Below are 24896 nucleotides of genomic sequence, written 5' to 3' on the forward strand. Positions count from 1 at the left end.
ATGAATTTTTGTTATTTGTTAGTTCCATTTTCTGCATTTTGTATCCACTTTTGTATGACCCTTTTCAGGTACATAAGAATTTTCAAAATATATGCATTAGTTACACAGTTTCTTAAATTTTTAATTAAGAAATAACACCAAATAAATTATTAGCATTAAGTGATACTAACCAAAATAGCATTGTGCTCATTATAGATGTGTATTTGACATTCTTAGATGTGAAATGTATTCTTATAAATGTTGAATTTCAGCTGAAAGCTCAGATTGAAGAGCTTGAAGCCAGCCGAGGAAGAGAGTCTCAGCTCTCTCATCAAGTAATATGCATAATACATATAGGCTGCATGGTGTCTGATGCATTAATTTTTCATTTATTTTGCCTACTGCATGCACATTAATGAATTATTTCATATTCACTTTCAGTGATAAAGTATATAATGTATCTAATGACAAGAGCATGTCATATATTGCTTGGAGTTCATAATCATTGTTACGTTTATTGTATATATATAATATAACAAAGAATATAGTATGAGGAGGTGGATCCTCTCTATGATGTTGAATTAATTTCTTTATTGGCTGTCATATTTTCTTTTTTTGCTGATGCTTATGATCTGGGAGAAGTTTATGTTACAACTGTGTATTAGTGTGCATATTGGTTACCTACTGGCTTTGCTTTTCGCTTCCTTTGCATTATTGCTTTTAAAAAAAGTGACATATTTAAGATGAATACAGTTTCACATGGGAACATGCCTTGTAACTTATCTCACCTGCTGTTGACATGAAGCATATTTGACAATAAGAATTGAAATACAGTTGCTCGTTTTTCCTCCAGTGGATTTTTTTTCAGTATTTTGAATACTTAATGCTTTTAGGCAGAAAGTTTTTATTTTTATAAAGAGAAGTATATTACTGCTTGGCCATATAAAATAAGGAAATAAAAATCCAAGAGCATGCAAGAGCTTAAATACTGTAATTTTACATAAATATTTATTTAGGTTTTATCACATTAGTTTTTTCTAATGAGTGCTTATTACCATTTGTTGAGTTAGTTGATCATCAAGTTTACTGAAATCCTGACATGCCTTGATATAATCATTTAATACACAATGCCAGTCAATGCAAGTCCTGTTCATAATTAAATGTATACCCTCAATGTTTTAGTGTGTAAGGTCTGGTTTTGAGCTTTTGATTTTGAAAATCAAAGTGTTTTAAATTATATGGTTATTTGTAAAGATTCATTTTTGGTTTGTTATGTTGATAAGTCTGTGTGTTTACATGAATGTTGATTAATATATGTTTCAACGTACAATTTTCTAGGGCAATACAGCTGCTGAGGAAAAGATAGAAGAGCTAAAACATGCTTTGCAAGAAGTGGAAGAAAAAGTAAAGTTTTGATGTTTTTTAACACATTTTTTCTTTTTTTCATATTAACATTGGATTTCTAGATGTCTTAGTTGTTGTATTTTAAAGATAGAAGTGACATTTATGGTAGAGGTGTTTTTCAGATACTGGAATTTTTAAACCAGGTAAAACAGTGGCTCATGGCCAGATATTAATAGATGGTATTATTTGTTGATTTGAGAGGTGCATGTAAATATTGGGGGGAGGGGGGTAAGTTCCTAAATTGTGCAAACATGAAAGTTGAAATAGACATATCTTAAGATGTACCTAAGATAAAGGAGTTTCAAAGCTGTTCCTAGATATTTTATCCTTGTCACACACAGCTAAAGCAGGAGGTGCAACAGGCTGCTATGAGTGAGGAGGAGAGGCATAGTAAGGCCCTGTCTGATATGCACTCTGAAATCTCACAGCTAAGAGAGAAACAGACACTCATTGAGGCTGCAGAGAAAGAGAAAGAGAAACAAAGCAAGATGCTTTCAGATCTGCAAGATGAAATTGTACAGCTTAGGGAAAAATTGTTAAAACAGGTGCACCCTGGATTGCAGCATGCATGATTTAGTAATGATGATTTTTTTTCTAAGCATGTCTAGGGAATGTAGTCATCTAATTCTCATTAAAAAATACTCAATTATAAAACAGGAGTGAGGTTTTACATCTGTGTGTGGATTTGTCACAAGGTTGGTCAGTTATACTGTCCTATATTCAGACTTCAGTTCCATTTACTATCAATTTTTCAAATAATTTGAGCGATATTATTCTATTTTAAAGACATTATAATTTTCTGTGATTTATATTTAAAGTTTTAGAGCTTTTGTTTTAAGTTTTTTTTCCTATTTTATTTCAGACATTACTCTTTTCTCTCACATCACACTCAGACTTTACTACATGTAGTAGATAGATTTGAGAGATTGACCAGATTGGCATGCATTTGAAGTGATGAAGTTGAAATGAGAACAATATAGAGTTATGATATATTAATGAAATAAAAAAAGATAATAACTATGTATGAAACTTAGAAATTTGATTAGATAAATATAGTGATTATTTTACATAATATGTTTTAAAATAATGTAACAATTTTAGACATTATTCAGTGATTTCATTATAACTGGGTTTGCAATCATCATGTAAACTTTATCAAATTAATGATTAAAGTTAAAAAAGGGTCACTGTATAACGTAAAGGTAACTTGTAGAAATATTAATGTAAGAATCTTTCAATCAGATGAGAAAGGAATTGACTAAGGTAGCAGAGGATGAGCAAGAGAGGAGCACTAAAACTTTGCTAGGTATCCATGATAAAATCTCCAGGCTGGAGGAACATTTAGAAGGAAAGGTGTGTGAATGTGCTTCTGGAATTTATGCAATGGTTCTTCAGCAGCTTGAAATTAATGGCGTAGCATAAAGTAACAGTAGCATAATGAAAATACGGCTTGGGGGGGGGGGGGGGGGAGGGTTTAAGTTAGGTTTTTAGATTTTACAAGTAAAATGTGGTTAGGAGTTACAAAAAACAATTGAAGTAGAACACCCTGAGTAGAATCAGTGCCTAGAAGTTACTATACTTTGGTTTATGGGTTTTTTATTGGGACTTTTTATAGATGACAGAGATGACAAAAATGTCTGAGGATGAACAAGAAAAGAGCAATAATACTTTACAAGAGAAAATTGCAGAACTGGAGAAAAAATTGGAAGGAAAGGTGTATATAGATATACTTTGTTTATATGAGTGGTGTGGTGTGTTTTTGATATGTTTCTTTTAAGGAATGAAGATAAATTTAACTTGACAACTTTCAGAATCAGTGCCCCATCTTTGGATATTTTCATGACTTTTTTATGATATACTGTATGAATTATTTTATGGTGATGCCTGAAGCTTAGAATATTTCTCATTTCACTCAAAAGTTACATTACAACCAGTGAATGCATTTGTTACATATATATAATTTGTGTTTATGTGTTTTGAAAATAAACTTTACATTTACAGCAAAATAAAGAGAGTTTTGACATTCAAATTTAAGAAAAAAGATGATATTTAAGCTGTATTTATTTATTAGCTTAATCGAGAGATATCAAAGATAACTGAAGATGAGCAGGAGAGAAGTGGTAAAGCCTTATCAGACCTTCATGATAAGATTTCACAACTTGAAGGAAATCTTAAGGCTAAGGCTGCAGTAAGTTAATTCTGAAGTCAAATTGAGACACATTAGTTGAGTGATAGTACCCATGGGCATTGTCAACTGATTTTAATTTTTAAATAGTCAGTGAATTATAGTGTGCCCAGTTCCATATTTTATAGCATATAGGCAGATACATGTATGTCTTAGAGTATGCCTTGCTTGATAATAATGATAATCATAATCAGTATGCAGACAGGGAGCAAAATAAAAGTATTGTTTGTTTTTATAGTTAACTTGGCTGTCAGAGTTTTTAAAAAAGCTGAACATATTAAGCTCAGTAGGTGGTGATATTTAGACCAGGTATCTGTTCTGTTCCCAGGCTGAAATGATTGAGGAAATGAAGAAGACTATTGAGAGAGTGGACAAGAAAGTAATTAAGTTGGAGTACATTCTTGTGTTGTTTTTACACCTCTCTCTGTAATTACATGAGAATATAGTGAATTGAAATTTTGTTTACTGTAACATTTTAACCATTATTCACCTGTGTGACAATTTTATTCTGTATTAGTTTGTTTCATGGTTATCTTCTTACTTTTCTTTTTCAGGTCCTTTATTATTGCATGCTGCTCCTATAAGAAAGTGCATTCTGGTCTTGATCATTTGTGAAATTTCAGACTTATTGCATGAAAGTTTTGTACTGTCATCTTTTCCAGTTTGTTTATCGACTTTTTACATTTCTAGATTCTTAGTATTATATCTATATGTGTGTCAGCAGTTCAGCTGAAATTCTGTGCAACGTTTATTTGCCTCAGTACTATTTTTCTGTTTCTCTTTTTACTCATTTTATTCTTTTGGTGAAAAATTGAAGGTCAGAATCTCTTCTGTAATTTCAACCCAACTTTCAACAAGTACTATGATTCACAATAGAAATTTTTACAGCCTTGCATATACAATCTTATTAGTGATACTGAGGCCTTCATATATTTTTAGGTTAAAATTAAGTTATTTGAAATGGCCTGTTTTCATATTGGTAAATGTGTTGTGCATTCTTCTCACAGTTAAAGAAAGAAATGAAGAGCATAGCAGAAGAGGAGGCCCAGAAAAACACCCGTCTAATGGCTGACCTTGACACCAGGGTCACAGGCCTTAACTCCAAGATCTCCAATGTAGAGGATTCACTTGAAGCTAAAATCACAGGCGTAAGTTGGTGAATGACAGGGTTTCTGGAGTGATTATGACTAACATTACTTTTTCATTAGGTCTGGTTGCAGTGGTGGTTTTCCGTTTCAGGTGATTGACATTGCCAAGTGTGCATGTGGCTGTTCTACATGGACAGTGATTTGGGCATGGTAAATGTCTCCAGTGTGCTGCAGTACAATTGTAACTCCATAAGTTTTATAGGGCTGATGACTGTTAATGTACACAAGCATATCTTGTGGCAAAAGATTTATTAATACAAATTTGGAAACCTGCTTGTACATTAACATGCCTACAACTTATAGAATTTATGGAGTAATTGCTGTGATATACATGTAAACTACAAAAACATAATTTGTAACTGTTTTGTTCAAAGATTAACCGTGTCTTATTTGAATTTTTTCTGCTGTCATAAAGGAGGAACTTGATAAACAGGTAGATTGATAAATTTAATATTTTTTTTAACTTCCTGCATGGTACTTTGTGGGTTCCATCTTTCCTGTTATTTAAACCCTGTAATATCTGTTTGAGATCCAAGTGAAATTGTCCAAACCATTTGCAATTGAACTGAAAATATTGAATTGATTTTCATATTACATAAAACCAAGAAGAAGGTAAAGTACATGTTGTTTTCAAATGGTTTGAAAATCCAAACCAACACTTATGGATAATGAACACACTGTAGTATATAATAAAAGCTGCACTTTAAATTATATCTAGGAGGTTTGGACAAATTTCACATTGTATCATAGTTGATGTTTTTTCCTTTCTTTTTTCCTGTGGTTATTTGTTGTCGATATCTGAAACATTTTGCCATATGTACTTTCTAAAGACAACAAGGATTGTTCTCTGTTTAAAAAAATGTATCTCATTGAAGATAACCCCCCCTGGCAACCGCAACTCTGTTTTATGTTTCAGACAGTTTCTACACAATTTGAATTTTGTTCTAGAATGTGTGGCAAAATGTTTTGAACTTTTCAATTTTCTCCTTATTTCATTTATCATGTGTCCTTTACCCTGTGTGCTTAACTTTCCTCTTCTCCCTGTAGTCTTCTGCTGCTCAGGCTCAAAACATGAGAGAGAAGGTTGAGTCCATTTCTTTATGGCAAGACGTCACCTCTCAGAGCATAAGAGATATCCAGTATAAAGTACAGGAATTACCAATGGAAGTGAGTTGGGCAAATTGGGTTGAGCTTTCGATACCATGATGCTTGAATACAAGTCTCTAGAAATTTTCAGGCATTGGCTTCAGTCAAGTTGTCAGCTCATTCTTTTTTCTATACAACTGCCATATTCCTATAACTTAGCTTCACCCTGCAATCTTATTACAGCCACTTTAGATTTTAGACATACTGGTTTTTGTACCCTTTTTATTTGTGTTAAACTATTAATAGCAGGAATGTTCATATTTAGCATCATGATTTACCATGCATTTTGCTTTTCTCTTGTAATTTCCAACTGCATTAAAACTTTTTTGATGCACATGCAATTGATTGTAAAAAGGGCTGAATGGAATTTTTTTCCTAGATATTTACCTGTATTTAACTTTTTTCTAAATGTGATACTACACAACTAAATTGAAAATCCATTTGGAAAGACTTGGATTGTAAACTCATTGCCTATATTCAGGTGTACCAGCTCCAGGAAAAACATGAACTGCTGAAGTCTGACTTGACAGGGAAAGTGACTGCAGAGGCAGAGTCCAGGTACAGTATTAATGTGACAACACAGAAATTCATTATATACAAGCAATGGAGGTGTGTGAGGAAAAAAATACGTTTAGAGTCTAGTGTTGGTTTTTATGGAGAAAATTGGAATGAAGAATTATTAACACTGACATTAAGACGAAAACAGTGGAATTAATTTTTCAAAGTATGTCAACATTATGGAGAAAACTGGTAGAATTTTTTTCTTGAGAAAAAGAAAATAGGTATGGCATTATGAAATTGAAAATATTTGCTGTCATTACGTATTTCAGGAAGCGAGATGTTGAAAACCTTAGGCGTGACCTGTCCAGGCTAGTGGCTGCCCCAGGTAAAGGTCTGGCTGGAGACAAGACTGCCACCAAGAGTGACTTTGATGCAGTGAGTACTCACTTTTGTAATAGTTCATTAAATATTACTTATGGCCTGAATTAAAGGAATGGAAAATATGAAAAAATGATTTTATGATATAGAGTTGAGGTCTGTAGATTGATGTTACTGTATGACCACAGAAATTGATCACAGAATTAAGATCTTGAGATATTAGTATTAGTATGCAGTTGAACTTCTTTAGTAAGAGAAACATGGATGTTGCATTTATTTGAATGTTTTTTAAAGTACAAGCTGAGAGAGGATATTGATGAGGTTTGTGGACTGTGATCATTGTTCACTTTATTTTCATTTTATTAATTGTTGTACAATATACTTTTGTTCTATACTATTTGATAATTATGAATGTAACCTGTTAATAGTGATTTTTTTTTTATTATTATTTACCATTATTATTATTTTTTCATCTTTTGTTCTTTTTGTTTGTAACAGCCTCTATAAGTGTGTATACTCAATGCTTTACCTGGAAATAAATTTACCTGCTAAGATCATCTAGTTTATCAGAATGACGATTGCTTTTATGCTCTGTCTTACTTCATATATTTTATGGTTTGCCTGGTGTAGTGTTGACTTGATTCTCATTATCATTACCTTTCTTGAGGTTTTTGTTTTTAAAAGGACTTTGTTGAATTATTGAGACACATTAAAAATAAAATATATTGGAACTAATGCACAATTGTAAAAAATCTTAATTTAACCACTCTCACTTTCATGTACACAAATATTCAGTTAATCAAATCCTGGTATAAAAAGAAATATTTTGACCAGATAAATTTATATGAACTGAAATATTTCTGAACTATCATTTCTCACCGTTTGTTCCCACAGTGCCAGGAGAGTCTTCACAAGCTGGCAGAGTCAGTTCAGACCATTAAGACAGTCCTTGGCATGAAGATAGCCACAGAGTCTAAACTGGTATGTTGATTTACAATCCATCTGAGGACAAAGTTATTTAGGATGAAGGTGAAATTGTACATTTTACTTTTATCAAAGATGTATGGGAAGAATAGAAATCTATTAACTGCATATGACTTATCATCCATTTATTTGTATATTAATATATGTCATCAGATTTATTATTATTATAAAAGGAATTTATTGGACAGGTACTATTCTCTTTTATGTATCATTTGATTTTTGACTCAATTTCAGATGTGATGGATTGATATGTTGTTAAACGTTGGCATGTTCTTAGCCATTTTTGCAGAGATATTTGAAATTTAACTTGTTTTTATTTACATACATTTTATGAAGTGTGTGATTTACATATGTTTTATTAAGTACGACAATAAGTTGTTCAAATAGACATTTTCAGATTAAAAGTAATGTTGACAACTTATATAAACTATGTTTCAATTTTAGATATTTTATTACTATGTACCATTTTGTTATAACTTTACCACCCTAGAGAGAAACAAGCATAGGTTCTATGGAAAGAGAAATCGATCATCTCAAAGCACAAGTGTACAGATGGTCTTTGCAAGAAACGCTGAAAGATTCTCCTCAGCCCCACATAGATAGGGTTGAGACACCCCCAGATTGGAATGAGCCATTATTCATCCCACCACCCCCTGCAAAGGACAGCAGGGAGGGAACTCCTGAGCCCAAACATCAAAATTCTGCTCCACAAAGTCCTGTCCCTCCCTCAAGAGAGCAACCCAAGTCTGTGAGTCACACACCCATTCAAAGCAGACAGCACACGCCCCTGCAGCCCACACCACCTCCACCAAAATCTGCAAGTCATGCTGCGACACCTAAACCACCACTAGGTGATGCAGGTTCCCAAGCTGCCCCCTCTCCAAAGCCAGCAGAGTCTGTAGCTCCTGAAGAGCCAGAAAAGGATGATGATACTGATGATAATGATGGCAGCAAAAGTGAAACCAAACCTGATGACGAAAATCAAAACAAAACAGATGGGTCTAATGAAGATAAAACTGATGGTGTAAAAGGTGAAAGTGACCCAGAGGACAAAGATAAAAAGGATGAGGATAAAGATAAAGATGAGGATAATGATGAAAATGATAAAGATGAAGGCAAGGATGAGAATGAACCCAGTAAGGACCCAGACTCTGGCCCAGATGATGCCAGTGGCAAAGATGATAGCAACTTGGATAAAGACAAGAAGGAAGGAGATGATCCACCACTTCAACAGGGAGAAGAAAATAAGCCAGAGGAACCACCCACTAAGGATGGTGGTGGTGGTGGTAGTCGCCCAGGCTCTGGGCAGGGGCCTGCAGAGGGTGGTGATAATAACAACCCAAGTGGTAACAATAATGCTGGTGGAGGAGACCATAATAAAGCCCAGGAGGATGGGTTTTAGAACTATTATCGTAGGAACTCTGTATAAAGAAGGTGAATAATGCACAGCATGGGCCCAGTGTTTGAACTGCACAGCCATTCCAGTAGATATTGTTTCTCCACTGCATGGCCAACAGTGTTATATACAGTGTTCCTCACAGAGTGTGTGATGATAACTCAGTAACAAATAGATACGTAGCATGATGATGAATTTTACTCCTAGCAACATACTGCACTAGTAGTGCTAGAGACCTTTATAGTTATGGACACTTGACCCTGTTAGTGTGGCACAGATGACAACTGAAGGACAGCACATCATACCTCACAATTCTCTTGGTTTTACCTTGGAATTATTTGCTGTGCACTAAAACTAATGTTAGTTTTTTTTTCTAGTTTCTTTTAGGGCAGTTCACACATTGCAGATCAACTATTCTATTTTCAGTGAAGTCACATTAAATTTTACATTTGCAATACTAACCCACTGAAGAGTGTTATTTTATCTTTACCAGCACTTGGCAGCTTTAGTCAGTGTGATTATGTTACCATTGTATGATAATATTCACGAATAGTGTGAAAGCATAATATTCTAAATTACCAGAAGTCGGACAACTGCTGCTTGTTGAACTGCGGATTTTCTGCTAGTTGTTTACATAATGCTACCAAGGAAGAAGGTTACAGTTTTGGATCTCCTCATGCTAACTTAAAACAGTATCAACCAAAGATTTGATAAATTGAAAAAAAAAAAGAGAGAAAACATGCAAAGTCTGACTTGTCACATCATCTGAAGCAATTCAACAAAATGGCTTTGTGTGCTGCCTCTGGTAATTTTTGCCCTTTTGCGAAACACTAACATTAATATAGAACTAATACTAACACTTGGTTTTTAGAGAGTGGAAGAAGTGAAAAACTTACAAGATGAACTTAACCGACTGCGTGGTTTGGTAGACCCTCTATTAACATCTGGCTCTGAGCCCAAAGTGTTCGTTAAACCTACGGGGGCTAGTAAAGAGGAGGCGGAAAGCCAGGCCTCATCTGTCAACCGCTGGGGCGTGTATTCTGCGTACAAGTGAGTGATTCTGTTTTCTTGCTGATAGAATAATTATTTTTTATGATTATGTATGGTGCACATGTTTTTTTTTAATCAGAAAAGTTCACAAACCTTTCACGATGACACATGTAAGATATTTTTTTATTATCTTGTAATGTTTACAATTGAAAAAAAAAGTTCTGATGACTTTTGCTGTTTTGATTGAAGGAAACTAAGATGTGTCTTTTGGACATATTTTATAAGACATTTATTTAAGAGTAAAAATGGTCATATGAACTGTAAAAAAACAGTAATTCTTTAAAGTTATGTGATGTCAGGCAGGCATATTTAATGAAAATTTCTTTTAAAAAATGTGTGATGCCAGGCAGAAATATTTAATGAAAGTTTCTATAAAAGCTCTCAGCAAATAAAAATGATTTTGATAATCTCTGTGCCAATGTGCAACTTAACATACAGTGAATGTTTAGCCAAACACAAACATTCCTCTAATGATAGAAACAGTGGGGTTACTCATGACGGATCTAACTGATTTGTTCTTCAATATTGGTATTTTGTCAGAATTAATTGATATTGGCAAATGTTAAACTGGGGCATGCTAATCCAATTGTATACTGCAGGTTTTTGTACTTTAGAGACATTAAAATGTGCTTACGTCATAGACATTGCACAAATTGAAAAGTGGCAATCACAAATGTAAGAAAAATGTTTTTAGATCCTTTTGTTATCTGCTAAAAAACAAGCAACTATTGGCAACTTTTAACTTAATTGATTTATACAATAAAGACTTGTACTAATTCTTAATTTTCAAGAACCTTTGTGAGAAATATTTTTAAGTTTGGCATTGAAATATGGTTTATAAAATTCACGTAATACATGTAGCTAAAAAAAGAAGGGGCTGTTATTGCTGATGGTTGTTTTGGGTGTTGAAATTTAGGATCATCTTCAAGCAAATGGACCATTTGAACATAAACCATTGTGTGTCAGCTCTCTTCATCACCATACACACCACTTATTTTATGGTGATCTACTAACTTATTTATTTCTCACCAAAAACTTTCTTTAACCTTTTTGTTAATTTTTGAATATGTAAGTTATATGTATGTTCATCATTATTGTTTTTGATTATTCATTTATGTTGTACATTAATCTTTTTTTTTTAATTTTTTGTTGTTTTATTCTAATTTAAGACTTTTGTGAATTCCACCTGGTTTTATTTTATAGTTATATTGCTGTATTTGTTTATTTTTGTATTATCTCATGTGATGTCATTATGTGTCTTACTTTCTCTCTTTCTTTCCTGTGTACTCCTGATGTGTCTAGGTGGATGCAGTGGAAAACCACTCTGTTATATGGCAGGTGGAAAAGAGCATCAGACAGGGACTTATCCAAACCCTTGCCCACAGAAAACAATCCACAACCACAACAAGGCAAAGAGGGTAGTGAAAATGAGAACAATAACAAAGGAGACCAGTCCCCTCCCTCCTTGTTTAAAGCTCCGTTTGAGGAAGATGATAATAATTCAAGTAGCCAGAAAGAGCCTGGCACCAATAAAGAGGGTGAACAAGATGGTTCTGCCTCACAACAAAAGACTGACACGTCCCCAGCAGATAGTAGTAATAGTCAGGGTGTTGACAACACTGGGGCTGATAAGACAGGAAGCAATAATGATAAGACACAGCAGAGTCAACAAGACCCTGCCAAAGACCCAGACCCCCCTTGGTAGCAAAATCAATTGATTTCATCTGACTAAGTCCACAAACTTGACTTCCATTTCAAATTGTTTCATGTGTGACACGTATCCTAAAGTAACATGCCATGTTTTGTTCTAATTGAGACCATGCAGTGAGCTTCCCAAGCGCTAGAAAGTATTGGTGTTATTAAAAGCGCTATGCCCTGTATTTATAACAAAATTGCTTGTGCATAACAAGTAAGACATTGATATTGCCGTGGTACAGCTTGTCTTATTTATATACTGTATCTGAGTATCTTTGACACTGAAGTCTGTCAAGCTGTGTACATATCAGGCTGAAAGTGCTGTTAACATATAGTATGTGTACTTACACATAGTGGAGATAATAATGGATTGGGATATGCCAGTCACAACTATGACATTCCTTATTATTTTTATCTTTTTTTTCATGTGCCATGGAGATAAACCAAAGAAACAAAATGCACTATTTGAATAATTGACCTTTGACATTTCCTTGTTAATTTAGTTTTTTTTTTTTTTTTTTTTTACTGAAAAAATAATTACTGCTTCTATAAGTAGAGTAATGTCAATGAACAGAACTAAACTGTTATCATAAACTTAACTTTTGATAAAGTTGTTTATGGTTGAGAAATCCTTCCAACAATAGACTGTGATGAATTGAAATGGTATTTTTGTCACCATTTAAAAAGTAAGAAATATTACTAATTTGTATATTTGTAAATATTTGATTCGAAAACCCCATTGGTTTTTGATATGTGGTGCTTTTAGAATTTTGATATCCAGAATGTAATGTTTTTATTTAATTTTTTCTCTATTGCATTGTGTATGTAAAATTGTATTATTTTTATTCTTTAGTATAAACTCTAGTGATTCCCTTTAGTGAATATAATTTTTATGAAATATAATGAACTTTTATTTCATTATTCACATTGTTTACATGTATTTCCGTCCATCTATTTTTCTATGCTAATCGTTTTCTAAATTGTGTCAACTGCATTTTGTTGCTTATTTCTTGTCATCATTTTTGTTTTGTTTAAAGCTCTTATTCGCTGAATAAACTTTCTCTTATAGTCTCTATTTATTGTTTTGTTTGTATGTGATCATATAGTTGTTTAAATTTTCTACACTAGATCAAACAATGAAAATTCTTTAAAATAATATTCAACAAGAGAATACATTCGGATGATTTTTTAAAAATAATTATTGACAAAATTAAAAATTTAGATTTTCCAAAATTGGTATCATAACGTAAAGGGGATGAGGGATAAAACGGGGATCACACAGTAGATTCCTATCTTGGAAGGAGACTGCGATGTATTTTGTTTGGGCAGAATCGAATCCCATGATTAATGTAGGAAATTACTTTAGGTACACTTTGGATTTGGATGAATGGGGAAGTATCAAAAACGTCAAAATATATCGCAGAAAGAGCATGCAATATAATTTGTTTGGTCGGAATGGGATACCATAATAAATATAGGAAATTGATGTACATTGCTTTGGATGAATGGGGAAGTACCGAAAACGTCTAAATCTTTTAATGGATCATTTTGCACCAAGCACTCACCCCATTGAGACCATCTCAGTGGCAAATTAACTTTAATAGGGACTTTCAAAATACCAATCAGATCCGAATATTTTGGTCATTTAAATTACCTACAATTTATATTTTGTTGTAAAATAAACCTGACTGGGAGATGTTGTTTTATAAAATATTGTGGTAAAAATGCTAATAAAAATATTTATTCATAGAGGGTAATCTGTTAAAGGGTAGCTACTCTTACCCAGTTTGAGTAAAAAATTGAAATTATATTTATTAAATGCTTTATGATTTAAAACGAATTTGATATAGTTGAAATGATCTGAACCACAGAAGACAATATCAGATCATGAAAAATGTTGGTTTTCAATGTAGAGTTCAAGGTGCCAAAGTATTTTGCTTTAAGTGTTGATTTTAAAGTTAAAATCGCAACTTTTAAATAAAAATCAATATTTATTCGCACCATCTTAATTATCAAGTAAGTACTCTGTACAAAATCTAGGCACTCTTTTGCTCATATCCATAAACCGAATTTCTCGACAAGGGAAAATCACTTTCACTTCCCGTTTAAAATGTTAGCGCTGGAGGAGTTATTTAGACAATATAGCTCCGAATTACCCTCACATAAGAAATAGGTATTGAATCATGCAAGGTTGTGATAGAAACAGCAAGTCATGCCATTTACAAAAAGCAATATTTTTATAGGAACAAGTGTGACAACATAGAGGATAGGAAAATACCTTATCTTCATACGTGAAGATAAGTTATATTTGCTCTCGTTCAACCGTCAAAATTAGTGCTAGGTTTGCAAAAGTGATATACATATGTAATATAGATAGATAGATACATCATCTTAGATAGATAGATAGAATTACCGTTGTAGATACATTTGAGGCAGATGAATTCATCAAAAATAAACCTTAATGTTACAAATATAATTTTTATTTAACATAGGTGGAACAAAATCAAAAACAAGATGAAAGGCAAGAAAAAGGCGAGCAAGAAGGAGGCCCGCTCACCTTCGCCGTCAGAGAGCACTACTGTGCCAGTAGATGTTGCGGACGTGGCAGCAGCGGGTATCGCTGAAGCCGGAGCAAGACGACAAGCCCCGCCCTCAGATGATGAAACTGTATCAGCACCACCCAAAAAGAAAAACAACAAAAAAGCGGAAAATGAGTCTGAACCAGAAACTGAAGTAACTGAGCCAAAAAAGAACAAGAAAAAGGCAAAAGAACCACCACCAGAAGATTCAGAAGAAGAGACAACTGCCCCAACCAAAAATAAATCCGATACAAAACCGCCTCCAAAGAAAAAACAACCTCCAGCCGAGTCAGAAGACGAATCAGAAGCCCCACCTCCGAAGAAAAAACAGCCACCACCTGATTCAGAAGATGAAGATGACGAATCAGAAGCTCCACCCCCTAAAAAGAAACAACCACCTCCCGAATCAGATGACGAAACAGAAGCACCACCACCAAAGAAAAAAGGACAAAAGCCTCCACCCGATTCAGAAGACGATGACGAGACAGAAGCGCCTCCTCCTAAGAAGAGCCAAAAACCACCACCCGATTCGGAGGACGACGAGTCAGAAGCACCACCGCCAAAGAAAAAACAGCCACCACCCGATTCAGAAGACGATGACGAGACAGAAGCGCCTCCTCCTAAGAAGAAGAGTCAAAAACCACCACCCGATTCAGAAGATGACGAATCAGAAGCTCCACCCCCTAAAAAGAAACAACCACCTCCCGACTCAGATGACGAAACAGAAGCCCCGCCCCCAAAGAAAAAAGGGCAAAAACCTCCACCAGATTCAGAAGACGACGACGAAACAGAGGTCCCTCCTCCAAAGAAGAATCAAAAACCACCGCCTGATTCAGAAGATGACGAGTCAGAAGCACCACCTCCGAAGAAGAAACAACCGCCTCCGGAAGATTCCGAAGAGGATTCAGAAGACGAAGCCCCTCCTCCAAAAAAACAACCGGATAATAAAAAGAAACCTCCACCTCCGGCGGATGATGATGAAACTGAATCGGAGGATGAACCCCCTCCACCCAAAAAACAACCGGATAAAAAGAAACCTCCACCTCCGGCAGATGATGACGAAACTGAATCGGAGGATGAACCCCCTCCACCTAAAAAACAACCGGACAATAAAAAGAAACCCCCACCTCCGGCGGATGATGATGATGAAACTGAATCGGAGGATGAACCCCCTCCACCCAAAAAACAACCAGATAAAAAGAAACCTCCTCCTCCGGCAGATGATGACGAAACTGAATCGGAGGATGAACCTCCTCCACCTAAAAAACAACCGGATAAAAAGAAACCCCCACCTCCGGCGGATGACGACGAAACTGAATCGGAAGATGAACCCCCTCCCCCAAAGAGTAAAGGTAAACCGCCTCCTAAGAAACCCCCGCCGCCTGATGATGATGATGATGACAGTGAAGATGACGATGATCCTCCACCTAGGAAACCACCTGCAAAGAGGCGATGAGTAAGTACATGCACCACTAAAACGAACATAAACACCTTTTTGGCATAATTTGTTTAATTTTTTTGTTTGTTCGCATTGTGTAATCTTTCTTTGGATTTGTAAAAATCACAATGTTGTAATGAAAGGAACATTTTGGTTTTACCATAATATTTTGTATATTTTAACGAAAAATGTTCAAATCCACCTTAGAATTTACATTGAGCGCAGAAACAAACTGGATATTTTTACACTGAAAAGATTGCGGTACACTGAGGTTGCTCGTCAAAATTTGAAACAGCGGGAGATAATCTGTCCTGCCTATAGAAAAAGGGAAATGACTAATTTCCATTAGGGTAGTTTTATTAAATAGCTTTATTATTATTAAGGACTTAAATACATAACCACAAGTAATGAGTGGATCACGTAATGTAAAATAATTAAAATTAAACCGGCACATAAAAGTCAATTTATACCTTTAAAACTATAAGACAAACAATACATCAAACTCACGCCACACTGGCGGTGGTCCAGTTTCATTACAGTGGGTTGACACACGTACCCAAAGAACATGCTGAGCCGTGTCGTAAGAAAACGCGCACTTCGGATCTTTATCTACATCTGTATTAACGAGCATGTCCCAGTTTTTTACATGAACAAAGGTATCTGTACCTTCACCGGTTACCATTGCCGACTGAGCATTAACTGCTATTTGTAATATCATTAAACGCCCTACTGTGTCTGTAATGTGCACACGTGCACTTACTCTGGTTTTGTTGAAAGGATCACTGGTTGGAACCATCGAGACCAAAGACTGGTCCCACAGTTCTCCACTGGCCGCATACGTCGAGTTTGGCCACACCCACCAGTGTAGGGGGTTGATACTGTTTGGCGGGGATGTCAATGATACTGCGTGGTTTTCTAGTGTCATCACAGACGGATCCAATGTTGGAATAGCAGATCCTAAATATAAAATCGTACAAAGTATAACAGCATGATTAAGCGCAATACATTCAAAAGAATGGAAATGACCTTACAGGATTCACCAATGTATCTGTACTGTCCAGTATATGTTTGAATAAGTTAAAAGAGGATTAGGTCTTTTTCTGCTGTTATTCAAACAACTGTTCTGTGCAGTTAAATGCGTTTAAGATCTTGGTTCTTACTAGCATACAGTAGGAATATGCAAGTGGGTTTCACATCTGTTAGAAAACATAAGGAAACAAAATTAAACTCAATAACTACAGAAAACCATACCTGCTTTAACGAAAAGAGGTATTGTTTCCAAGGGAGCGCTCACTAACTTGGTTTGACCACAATCTAGGAATGGCCCTGTACCGATACGGAAACGTCCATTTGTTGCATTGTCATATACTGCATAATTAAAATCTATCCACTCAGTCTTAGACATCCCTATAGGCGGTTCTCTTGGAAGATAAACGATTTGCGAAATGGCTCGTTCTTTCAGAACGGGGGCCACAAGAAAAGCGTCACCAAACATAAACTGTTCATCATGACTGATGGCAACTGGATCATTCGGAAAACTGAGAATGTGGTGCCTCATGATTGGTATGCCACCATCTTGAACAAAGTGTGCCTCTTTGTAGATATAGGGGAAAAGAGCCATTCTAAGTTTACTCTGCTTTCTCCAGGCAAATTCTCCCTCGGGCCAATCGAAGATTTGAGTTTTAGGTTTTCCAGAGAGTGAACTCCCCCCTTGCTGGGAGCGCATTAGACCAGAGAACGTTCCCACCTGTGTCCACCTTATCCAGAGCTCCATGCTTGGGGGATCTATCCAGACAAAGCCTCCAATGTCTGAGCCAATGTAGGGTATGCCTGATAGGCTCCCACTCAACATGGCGTGCACCTGGGCAGGTAGACCTGAGTCTTGGGACCAGTCACACATTGGGTCTCCAGTCCAGTGGGCCCAGGTTGCGGCACCAGAACCAAGGTAACCTGAACGAAAAAATGGTGTATACGGCGGTGCGTAGTAACCTGGTGGCAAAGCACGAAAGTTTGACTCATTTGATAAGCGGCTGAGGATTGTTTTGACAGCAGTCTGGTAAAGGACTGGGTACAGATTGTGCATTTCTCTTCCTGTCATGCCATTGCTAAAACTACATTCTGGATCAACATTTTCTCCATAGTCTACCATAAATCCCACAAACCCTAAATTTAGAGCCACCTGTAACTGTTTTCCGAACCAGTCGACAGCCCCAGGTGCTGTGAAATCCAACAGCCCAACTTTTAGAACACGTGTAGTCTTTGTCTTAAAGGTAAAGGTGTACGTATTGTTCCTAAATTTAACTAAATAGTTGTTAGCAACTGCTTCGTTGTATAATGGACTGTAGTCAGTGACCAACATACTATTGTAGTAAGCCAGGGCATAGATGCCAAGATCACGAAGAGCTTTGTTGGTAGCAAGAATTTCACTTTCATGTCCTCGTTGTTCCCCAAGAGGAAAGAACCGGATTTCGTCGTATTCGATTGTAAACGGGATGTCGCGCAATCTTAGGATCTCTGCCGCTCTTATCGTCCTGTTTGGTCCAGATATACGCAGTGCATCAGCAGCTGTTAACCACGGGCCAAACTGAAAGGGCGGCGGAACAGGTGCCCGCCCTGCAAAATAAGAGTGGATGGACAGAATATCGCTGGGTCTGCCTATATATATTGTAAGGTCAAAGACCGTATTTTCAACATTGATGAGGTAATCATTTCTGTGGGTCTCGCACATGTCCCAAGTTGATCTGAACGTAGTATTGAGGTACATGCCATATCCGTAAGCTGATATGAAAAACGGCATGGGAGCATATGTTTCTGTTGGATTGAGCGTGGGTAGGCGCTCTTTTGGAGCAACACGAAGACTCCAGCCCCCGTCCTCTGCCCATGAGTACAGCGATTTTCCTCTTTGGTTCACAGCATTATAACGCACACCAAAACCGTAGAAACCCTCGTTTTTATCCCGGGCTTGAAACCCCAGATCTATGCGAAGTTGGCCGGTAAGTTCGCACGTAGACATGAACGTTTCCTCCAAATTTTGCTTTGGATTCGGTATGAATTCCAAAATAAGTTGTCCAGCTTTGTCAACAGCGCCTACACACAACTGACATTGTACTGTCCTGGTGCTGTTCTTTTGACAGAATTTCACCTGTTCACATATGTCCTCTGCTGTTCGATTTTTCAGCAGTAAGTCGTAAACGATATCTCCAGCTGCTTTTGCGTCGTCAAGGCATGCTGGGTTCCTTGGTTCTGGAACTATCCGAGAACCATCTTTTTCGAAGAGTTCCACTTTCAGACCAATTTGAGATAGAGTGAAGTTACCAACTGTGACATGGAATATGTAGCCCTTGATTGAATTGGAGCTGATTTTCATTGTAACTTGGGTTTTGTCCTGTGACAATGTCCAAGACAAAAGTTCCTGGGCGACAAACCTTCCTATTTCTTGGGTCAGTCGCCACGAATATCCATTATATATCCGAATATCAATGCCCGTCCAAGTGGTCACTCCTAAAACTCCCCAATGCTGATCCACACTTGTCAGTATTCTTTGTGAATTGTTATCCAGCGTCATTTGCCATGTGTGTATGTTGAATACCAATTTCATAGGCCCTCCTGTGATAACAATTTGGTCATCATTCTTGCTACACGACAGAGGCTGGTAAGGACGGCCGTAACTTTGACCGCCAAAGGATAATAAGAGAATAAAAATCATCTGAAAATGAATAAGGAGAGAAAATCCATGAAATGATGTTTACTTCAGATGGAAAAAAATATTTATTTAGAATCTAGAAACCTGATGAGTGTAAGGAGTTATTATAATCCCCTGGATTGATTTTTGAACTTAGTCAGAAAAAGTCTAATAAATATGCCGATTTGAGAATAAAAAAATATACGTGAGACTGGCAGTAGTTGCAACCTTCGTAATTTTGTTGTGAAAAGAATTAATGGTAAAATCTCTAATCCCCCCCCCTCCCACTCACACACACCAACGCCACCACCACCGCTACCGCCACCACCCCTGGGCAACCCTAAAACCTTAATAGCCGTTATCATATTAGGGTTACTCTGAATCCTTACCAGTTCTACAGCGGTCGCCATTGCTTTTGCCATCTTCGCACTGTAGAAGGACAATGAAGGACAATGAAGTGTCTGTAATGTTATTAAGAGACAACTAATTGTGTCGTGGTACAGACTACTTTCTGACCTCTGATTTGATGGTATTCTACGCCGTATCTTTGACCTTACACGGAGATGATATTTACACGTTGCATGGCAGTTGTACCTTGGGACTTTCAATGAGGTTGTATCGCAAGGTAAGTCCGTCGTACATCAGTCTGAACAAAGTGCATTTCGGAAAGAAGGAAAATGAGAATTAGGCAATTACAGCCTCGTGCGTGGACAATTCAGTCTTATTGTCATCTCTGTTGGACAGTTATATCTAATAAATGGAATACGGTTCATCGACTGTTGCAGTATTTGCCTCTATTGGTTGAGGTGACACAGCAGATACAGCTTGTGGTATAGATACAATATCGTTATCAGCCACAGGTAAACATACAGATTTGAGGCACGAAGCCCATGTCAGACCTAAATTAAGAAGGGCTAGAACATACTTTTGTGTTGATTTCAAAACGGAAAACTCTAAAAAATTGAAAGTTCTTTGAAGTCTATATTTAAATTCGAATTTCGTGTTTTAGCAGAATTAGAAATAGAGCATTATGCATATAGGACTAGGTTATATTCTTTGGTTGTTAAAGGGCTTAATACTTCTGCTAGTGTTAATTTCAGTTGATTAAGGAAATTGTATTCTATTAGTGACCTGTATGCATATTTATTCTAATTTAGATCTTTAAATGTGAAGTATAGTCTACCACTGCGACAAAAAAGCAAAACATATTTAAATTACTGATATTTATTTTCACGTATATTCTCAAACATTATATAGAGATATTGGGTACATACACACTTCTTTGCTGTCAAAAAACATTTCCTCTCTACAATCTATAATTTAACATCAAAAACATTATCTCTTTAATCATTATAGAACATTCTGGGAATTATCAAATGTCTTTAAATCTGCCATCACCCACGAGCATTACAAGATTTTTAGTTTACTAAAGTGTATTTCATACTGAAAGTACGTCCACTCGGTGCATTTGCACCGTACCCGTGGCAAGACGGAGAGCTGCGTACCCATAGCACGCTTTTCACTGTGTCATAGGTATAAGCACACGCGGGTTCTGATTTTATATCAACAGACACCAAGGCAGTCCAGTTTTTAACTTGCGTGTACCCATTCACCACGGCGTTATTAGCCAGTGAATTGGCGATCTGAAATATCATCAGACGGTTTACAGGATCCTCGATATGAACGGTGGCGGTTAAAGTCTTGTTCTGGGGGTTAGATGTTGGATACATGGAAACTGTGGTGCCGTCCCACGCCTCCCCAGTCGCACCAAAGGTTGCGTTGGGCCACACCCACCAGTGGAAAAGGTCGGACCTGTCGCTGTAAGACGTTGCTCGAGGGTCTGCTGATTTTCCTAGTGTCCATACGCTTGGGTCGAGGGTTGGGACTGCAGAACCTTCAGGCAGAAACAAAGACAATACATTAAACGATGGCATAAAACTTATTTTCAATTTGTATTTTAAGACTGTTTGATATCCTTAAATATTCTTGAGTCCTACAGAAAATGTTGCGTACATTAAAAGATGAACGGTCTTTAATGACATAACACTTGATATATAATAGATAAAATTTTCACGCCTTTTACGAAGGAAGACAATGTGTCATACCTGCTCTGACAAATAGTGGAGTCACCTCTAAAGGTGCGTTCACATGTTTGGTCTGGCTACCTTGCAATAAAGGCCCAGCTCCTATACGGAAGCGTCCGTCTGTGGCTTTATCGTACTCGGCAGCGTGATTGAAGTCGATCCATTCAGTTTGCGCCGGGGCCATGCTAGTGTCCTGTGGCAGATACACGTCTTGGGAAGTATCCCCTTTTTTTAGAACCGGTGCCACCAAGAAGGCTGGTCCAAACATGAACTGTTGGTCTTGTTTTACTGCTGTTTGGTCATTTGGAAAACTAATTATATGATGTCTCATTATTGGTATCCCAACCCGCCTTGATATATGTGCTTGGGTGTAGATGTATGGGAAAAGCGCCATTCGAAGTTTACACTGTTTCCTCCATGCAAATTCTCCTTCGGGCCAGTCAAAGATCTGTGACTTCGGTTGCCCAGCCAGAGAGCCCCCGCCATCCTGTGCTCTCATTATCCCGGAAAAAGTACCAACCTGTGACCAGCGTATCCACAACTCCAAACTAGGTGGGACAATCCACGCATACCCTCCGATGTCGGATCCTATGAATGGAAATCCCGAGAGGCTTCCGCTCAGCATGGCATGCACTTGAGCGGGAAGACCAGAGTCCTGGGACCAATCGGACATAGGGTCCCCAGTCCAGTGGGCCCAGCTAACTGCACCCGATCCTGTGTATCCGGATCGGCAAAAGAAGATATACGGCGGAGCGTAGTCATCCTTGGGATCGGTGTCGATAGAATCGAAGAATGTCTTCACTGCGCTTTCGTACAGTATTGGGTAATTGTTATGAATTTGCCTACCCATCAGGCCGTTATTAAAGCTACATTCAGGGTCAATATTTTCCCCATAGTCTGTCATGAAGCCGGAGTAACCCATGTCAATCGATTCCTTTAGTTGGTTTCCGTACCATGCTACGGCTCCAGGAGCCGTAAAATCCAACACGGCAGCCTTTAGGACGATAGAACTCACTGTCCGGAAGGCAATTATATCTGTCTTTCCGTTGAACTTCACAAAGTATCCCTTCTTTTCGGCATCTTCGAATACAGGATTGTAGTTCGTGACTACTCTTGTGTTGTAGTAGGCAAGAGGATTGACACCGAGTTTTTTCAAAGCTTTGTTTCTTGACAGAATTGCACTTTCTTGTCCTCTTTGCTGTCCAAGGGGCAAGAATTGTACTTCGTCGTATTCGATGCTATGCGGAATGTCCCTTTTCAGTAAGATATTCGCAGCATCGATTGATCTATTTGTGCCATTTATACGGAGAGCATCGGCAGCTGTGATCCAGACGCCGAATTCATAGGGAGGGGGTATGAGAGACCGACCCGTGGAATGAGTGTAAGCACGAACAACGGACGCTGCATCACCAATGTAAACGACGAGATCCAGCAAAGTGTCTTCAACTTCTACTAAATACCCCTCTTTATGTGTTTTGCACATGTCCCAGTTTGAGCGAAGAGAGGTATTCATGTATATGCCATATCCTGAGGAGGATACAAAGTAAGGGGATGGTGAATAGGTCTGTGTCGGATTCATATCAGGTAAACGATTTTTTGGAAAGATTGTAAACCCCCAGCCCCCGCCTTCAGCCCATGAGTACACATATTGTCCTCTTTGGTTTACAGCGTTGTATCGGACACCGAACCCGTAATACCCCTCGTTTTCCTTTGCTAAAAACCCAATGCTCGTGCGCAGTTGGCCAGACAACGTGCATATTGACATAAATGTTTCTTCTATGTTTTGCTTCGGATATGGAATAAAATCGATGATCAGTTTGCCAGCTTTATCGAGAACTTCCATGCAAATGTTGCAAATAGTAGCAGTGGGATTACCATGTGTGCAAAAATGTACTTTCTCGCAAATTTCTTTCGCGGTTAAATTCTGGATCAGCAATCCGTAGACGACATCGCCCACGGCTTTCATGCTATTTAGGCATAAGGGATTGTCAGGTTCTGGCACAACTCCAGAACCACTCTTATCGAACAGCTCCGCCTTTAACATCACCTGATTCTCTGTCACATTACCTACGACAAATCCAATGGTGTGCCCCTCAGATGAATTTGTCCCTAGTCTTAAAAACGCTTGAGTCTTGTCCTGGGATAGATTCCAAGATATAAGACTGTTCACTACCATTCGATCTATCTGGTGCATGAAGCGCCACGAATACCCATTATAAATATGGGGTTCCATTCCTAACCACTTTGACACCCCCAGTGTACCCCACTGGTCAGGCACACTTAGGAGCACGGTCCTGGTGACACCTTGTGTAGAGAACTCAATAGTAAGCTGCCATGTTTCTTTGCTTAATTTCACTGTTAGATGCCCACCGGAGATGACCATGTCATTGTTTTGAAGGCTGCATGACAATATTTCGTATTTGCCATTAACGCTATTGCTTGATGCTATGCTTAGGGCTATTAACACTGCGTGGCAGGCAATGGCGACCTGAAATGAACGAATGAGACTAACCACTATAAAAGCATGAATGATATTAATCACTTTTATAGCAATATTGAAATGTAATAACTTTTAAAATTTTGGATCATTAAACCATATTAACCATTTTGTAAAATATAGTGGAATTATGTAACTTTGATAATATGTTAAGATTATAAGATTTAATTTAATAAGAAATATTAAAAAAGGTAACAAATATACTATAGACTAAAAACACGTACCCAAAATTTAGTTAACGCCATATTCCTCCCTCTAATCACTCTTTGGTTACATGCAATATCATTAACCGACAGAAAGGTCCATATATAAATAATATCTGTTAATAAGGTCAGTGCACTAAATATTTAGTACATTTTGTGCGACGGAATGTATTCACTGCTAGGGCTGACCATTGTAATCAACGTTGATAATACACCATGCCTTTGGAACTTGTACATCATATGATACCTAAATATAGAGCATTGTTGAACCAACTCTAGTGCTATTATCTTCATGTTTTCACTGGTGTCGAGGTAATGAGTTAGTAGAATTAATATGTTCTTTTTATAAACAGTCTTTTTTGCACCCTAATATGTCTTCTTTCTTATTTTTATTATTTTTTCTATCTTCAGCGATACTCTATGCTTATTTTGCATTTAATTTCATAATTTACTTGTCTGTGCTTGTCTTTTTGTCATTTATATTTATTTATTAGCACTATTAATTTTTTGCTTGCGTTTTATTTATTTATTTATTTTTATTCTTCTT

At 37.1% G+C, this 24896-nt stretch overlaps 3 protein-coding genes across 24 annotated transcripts in view; 1 reads left to right on the plus strand and 2 right to left on the minus strand.

The window, feature by feature from the left end:
- LOC106152771 (uncharacterized) overlaps nucleotides 1–24896 on the plus strand; it is a 38677-nt gene that overhangs the window by 10694 nt on the left and 3087 nt on the right. For 4 of the 22 annotated variants that reach the window (XM_087006826.1, XM_087006825.1, XM_087006824.1 and 1 more), the window contains 15 exons: nucleotides 252–314; nucleotides 1318–1383; nucleotides 1725–1928; nucleotides 2626–2736; nucleotides 2999–3097; nucleotides 3455–3571; nucleotides 3897–3947; nucleotides 4576–4716; nucleotides 5764–5883; nucleotides 6344–6420; nucleotides 6693–6798; nucleotides 7036–7062; nucleotides 7636–7722; nucleotides 9993–10171; nucleotides 14359–15901. In XM_087006826.1, coding sequence (XP_086862952.1) covers nucleotides 252–314; nucleotides 1318–1383; nucleotides 1725–1928; nucleotides 2626–2736; nucleotides 2999–3097; nucleotides 3455–3571; nucleotides 3897–3947; nucleotides 4576–4716; nucleotides 5764–5883; nucleotides 6344–6420; nucleotides 6693–6798; nucleotides 7036–7062; nucleotides 7636–7722; nucleotides 9993–10171; nucleotides 14359–15901 — 2991 coding nt within the window. Of the gene's footprint in view, nucleotides 1–251; nucleotides 315–1317; nucleotides 1384–1724; nucleotides 1929–2625; nucleotides 2737–2998; nucleotides 3098–3454; nucleotides 3572–3896; nucleotides 3948–4575; nucleotides 4717–5131; nucleotides 5150–5763; nucleotides 5884–6343; nucleotides 6421–6692; nucleotides 6799–7035; nucleotides 7063–7635; nucleotides 7723–8215; nucleotides 9160–9992; nucleotides 10172–11473; nucleotides 11643–14358; nucleotides 15902–24896 lie in introns of those variants that run through there. The other 18 variants (XM_087006830.1, XM_087006841.1, XM_087006842.1 and 15 more) reach the window with 18 other exon arrangements.
- On the minus strand, nucleotides 15962–20367 carry LOC106152773 (uncharacterized). Its single transcript, XM_013526501.2, has 3 exons — nucleotides 19955–20367; nucleotides 17135–19589; nucleotides 15962–16840 (listed from the first exon to the last, which is right to left on the minus strand). The coding sequence occupies exons 1-3, from the start codon at nucleotides 19985–19987 to the stop codon at nucleotides 16362–16364; spliced, it is 2967 nt and encodes a 988-aa protein (XP_013381955.2). The 5' UTR covers nucleotides 19988–20367; the 3' UTR covers nucleotides 15962–16361.
- On the minus strand, nucleotides 20780–24575 carry LOC147763435 (uncharacterized). Its single transcript, XM_087006848.1, has 3 exons — nucleotides 24371–24575; nucleotides 21671–24137; nucleotides 20780–21459 (listed from the first exon to the last, which is right to left on the minus strand). Exons 1-3 carry the CDS (start codon nucleotides 24389–24391, stop codon nucleotides 20984–20986), a joined length of 2964 nt encoding a protein of 987 aa, XP_086862974.1. The 5' UTR covers nucleotides 24392–24575; the 3' UTR covers nucleotides 20780–20983.

This window comes from Lingula anatina, chromosome 2 (assembly GCF_051362555.1).
Source record: "Lingula anatina isolate TDL-2025a chromosome 2, LinAna3.0, whole genome shotgun sequence".
NCBI lineage: Eukaryota > Metazoa > Brachiopoda > Lingulata > Lingulida > Lingulidae > Lingula > Lingula anatina.

What these genes read in the sequence shown, in the direction of transcription:
- LOC106152773 (XM_013526501.2), bottom strand. Translation starts at nt 19,987, where the DNA reads ATGGCAAAAGCAATGGCGACCGCTGTAGAACTG. An exon ending in TGGCGACCGCTGTAGAACTG is followed by an intron (nt 19,590 to 19,954) that starts GTAAGGATTCAG and finishes ATTCATTTTCAG; the next exon opens with ATGATTTTTATTCTCTTATT. An exon ending in ACCTCTTTTCGTTAAAGCAG is followed by an intron (nt 16,841 to 17,134) that starts GTATGGTTTTCT and finishes TTTTATATTTAG; the next exon opens with GATCTGCTATTCCAACATTG.
- LOC147763435 (XM_087006848.1), bottom strand. Translation starts at nt 24,391, where the DNA reads ATGGCGTTAACTAAATTTTGG. An exon ending in TGGCGTTAACTAAATTTTGG is followed by an intron (nt 24,138 to 24,370) that starts GTACGTGTTTTT and finishes CGTTCATTTCAG; the next exon opens with GTCGCCATTGCCTGCCACGC. An exon ending in TCCACTATTTGTCAGAGCAG is followed by an intron (nt 21,460 to 21,670) that starts GTATGACACATT and finishes TTCTGCCTGAAG; the next exon opens with GTTCTGCAGTCCCAACCCTC.